The sequence below is a fragment of the Lacerta agilis genome, chromosome 1, assembly GCF_009819535.1.
Source record: "Lacerta agilis isolate rLacAgi1 chromosome 1, rLacAgi1.pri, whole genome shotgun sequence".
Taxonomy (NCBI): domain Eukaryota; kingdom Metazoa; phylum Chordata; class Lepidosauria; order Squamata; family Lacertidae; genus Lacerta; species Lacerta agilis.
Window position 1 is genome coordinate 60489161 of NC_046312.1, and position 3354 is coordinate 60492514.

Sequence of the window (3354 nt, forward strand, 5' to 3'; positions counted from 1 at the left end):
ACGGTTATTGTTAATGTCAGTTAGTGATGTTTTTACATCTTTCTTGCAGCTATATTTGCAAAATAAAAAGACCTGTGTGTGCTTAGCTTCAGCAAGGTGGCGGCCATGTGTGCCAGGGTTAATTTTCAATTAAAAACTTGAAAAAGCAGGGCTCAAGTGAGACCTAGTCACACAAGCAGCTGTCAAGTTGATCTGAAACCATGTGGCAATTGCTTCATTCAATTTCATGACATCACAAACCCCCCCTCCCCTCAAAGGGGTTGCAGTAGTGGTGTGGTGTGTGTGCATGGTGCAAGACATTACAAAGTGCTCAGTACCCAACCCTAGTGCAAGCATCCCAAAACACTGACATTTCTGCAGATGTCTGTCTTCAAAATAAGTTGACGGGGCTTGCTTGCTTGCTTGCTTGGGATTTCTGCTGGGAATCTTGCTGGCTTTCTCCCAGACTTCAGCTGTGCCTGGGCATGCATTTCGCCTTCGTCAAGAATAACGAAATGGGGATCTCCCCTCACCCCTTTATTTCTCCCGCTGCTCCCCCCCTCCCCAAGTCCAGATTTCCGCAAGGGATGACACTGTGGCTTTAATAATGGCACCGACGTCTAAAGGCTTCCTTCCAAACTTGGCGTTTGGACTTTTGCAGAAGTGACGGGACCGGTGGTTGTAATTTGAGAGGGAGGGGAGAGAGAGAAAGAAAGAGAGAGATCCTACGGCCAAAAGCCAAGATCCCGCGTTACCACCACCAATCCAGATGTAGCAGCAAAAGGGTAGCAAACCAAGCGGCTTCAGGCAGGTCTAGCTACAAAATCTCTCTCTCTCTCTCTCTCCTTTTGCTCGCACGTTTCTTTACTTGGAAGGCAGAGTGGAGGGAGGAGGAAAAACGTGCTGGAGGTGCATGGGGAACTTGGAGGGAAAGAAATAAAAAAACAACTCCTCCCTAGGGCTCGCTCGCTCGCTCTCTCCCCGCGCACACAACTTCCCACCTCCAGGACTAGAGACGATCTCGTGGGTGACTCGAGAGATCTTTTTCAGGAGAAGCCAAACTGCGAGCCCCAATGAAACCCCGCGCGGAGGGCGAGAGGACTTGATCTTCCGCGCTCCGCCGCCGCCGTCTGCCTTCGCCCGCCGTCGGGGAGCCGCTTCTCTTTCTTTCCCCTTGGCCGGGATGGGGCTGTCCCTGGGGCTTCGCCTGGTGGGGCTGCTGGGCTGCTTGGGCAGCGTGTGCCGCGGCTACTTCGACGGGCCGCTGTACCCGGAGATGTCCAACGGGACGCTGCACCACTACTTCGTGCCCGACGGCGACTACGAGGAGAACGACGACCCGGAGAAGTGCCAGCTGCTCTTCAGGGTGAGCGAGCGGCGGCGCTGCTGGGCGACCGAGGAGGAGCAGCGGGCGGCGGCGGCGGCGGCGGCCCCCGGCCTGACCCTGCGCGAGGAGTTCACCGTCCTGGGCCGGCAGGTGGAGGACGCGGCGCGGGTGCTCGAGGGCATCCGCAAGAGCATCTCGTACGACCTGGACGGCGAGGAGAGCTACGGCAAGTACCTGCGCCGCGAGGCCACGCAGATCGGCGACGCCTACGCCAACTCGGACAAGTCCCTGGGCGAGCTGGAAAACAAGTTCCGGCAGGGCCAGGAGCACGAGAGCCGCGAGGGGAGCCGCCTCAGCGAGGACTTCGCCGGCATGCTCGTGCACGCGCGCGCCCTCCTCAAGGACACGCTGGCCGTCTCGGCGGGCCTCCGGGACAAGTACGAGCTGCTCGCGCTCACCGTGCGCAGCCACGGCACGCGCCTCAGCCGCCTCAAGACCGAGTACCTCAAAGGCTGAGGAGGACGAGGTCGCCGGCGACGCCTCCACTCGGGACCTTTCGCCGCCCCACAACAAACAGCTCGCCAAGGCGCGGAAACCCTCCGCGCGCGTAATTTGCGCGCCTTCCCTTCTGCTATTCGAAACAGCGGCTGTGATTTGTCAGTCATATAATCCTTCCCGCGTAGCACTTTGAAAGTGCAAAGGAACCCGGGAGGCTGTGGTTCTCCTCAGGGGACAGGTTGTTGTGGGGCTATATTAAAGGACAGCAAGCTGGCAATTAATTGGGCTGTCTTATTTTATTTGCCACCACGGAGGGTGCCATTTCCGCCTTAGGCACCCAAATGGCCTGGGACACTTGTTTTGTTTTGCTTTTGTTATGATGATGATGATGATGATGATGATGCTTACAGGCTCCTTTCCCAACTTTCTGACTTGCAGAAACTCAACAGGTGACTGTTACATCTCTGTGTTAAAAGAACTACACCTGTTGGGTTTCTGCCTGTCACGTAGCTGTTGAATGCACATAGATCCTGCGGGTGGGGGAGATGTGGCTTACAAGCTGGTTGTGTTGTGTTCATCCCCTGCTTTGAGGGTTATGTGGCTGGGGAAATCCAGCCAGATGGGCGGGGTACAAATAATAAATATTATTATTATTATTATTATTATTATTATTATTATTATTATTATTAAAAGGGAGGTGCAAGTAATTAACAGGGCAGTTTTTCCTGCCTGCTTCAAAATAAGATCTGTTGAGTTCAGCCAGCCATGCTCCCGTGAAGGCTTTTATCGGACTGCAGCCTTGCTGACTAAAAAAAACCTATTGGTGGATTACTTATGCATGCATTTTCCAGATGTGGATATGGAGGCTGGAGTGTGACTTGTCAGCAGCTTTTGAAACCTGCACTACTGCACAACCAAGAGTAGCTCAGTTGTGGATAACTGGGCAGTACAGCTGTCCCAAGCGTCTTACTAATATTTATATTATTAGATAGTCCTAGTCATATGGAAAAACTTTGCAATCAGTCCCAATTCAGCAGAGTTAGGCACTCTGGAAATTGTGGTCAGTAACCCAGGAAATAAGTCGCTGAGGCCAAAAGATAATGCTAACAGCTTTTGGACCTTGCTCCCAGCTTCCTCCTAACTGCAGCCAGTTGTTCATGGGTTGTGTTTTCACAACAAACCTGTGAGGTAGACCACTGTTTGCCCCTTTTATATTGGAAGAGATGAAGCTGAGTGACTTGTCCAAGACTATTGCAGGGGTCACCCCAGGTCATAAGTCTTAATTGGTTGTTAAATAATGTTGCAACCCTCATATTCTCTGGCAGACTGGGGATTTTGTTGCTCCTTATCCCCTTTTGTAAGCCTGTCAGACTTAATTAAGGATAGCTAAAGAGAAGTTTCATTTCAATCTTTCACAGCTGATAGCTGACATGGAGTTTTTTTAAATCTTGATTGGTGATTCTGAGAATAAAATCAAGTTGTTGTTTTAGGTTACATAATCAGGAGCCGAAGGGTGTGATCTTTTGTAAACATTTCCAGAGAGGTAGCTG

General features: G+C 51.9%; 1 protein-coding gene across 1 annotated transcript; it reads left to right on the plus strand.

Annotated features, from left to right (window-relative positions):
* Positions 1 to 561: 561 nt before the first annotated feature.
* FIBIN (fin bud initiation factor homolog) lies at positions 562 to 2085 on the plus strand. Its single transcript, XM_033151043.1, has one exon. It carries the CDS (start codon positions 1163 to 1165, stop codon positions 1820 to 1822), a length of 660 nt encoding a protein of 219 aa, XP_033006934.1. The 5' UTR covers positions 562 to 1162; the 3' UTR covers positions 1823 to 2085.
* The last annotated feature ends 1269 nt before the right edge of the window (positions 2086 to 3354 follow it).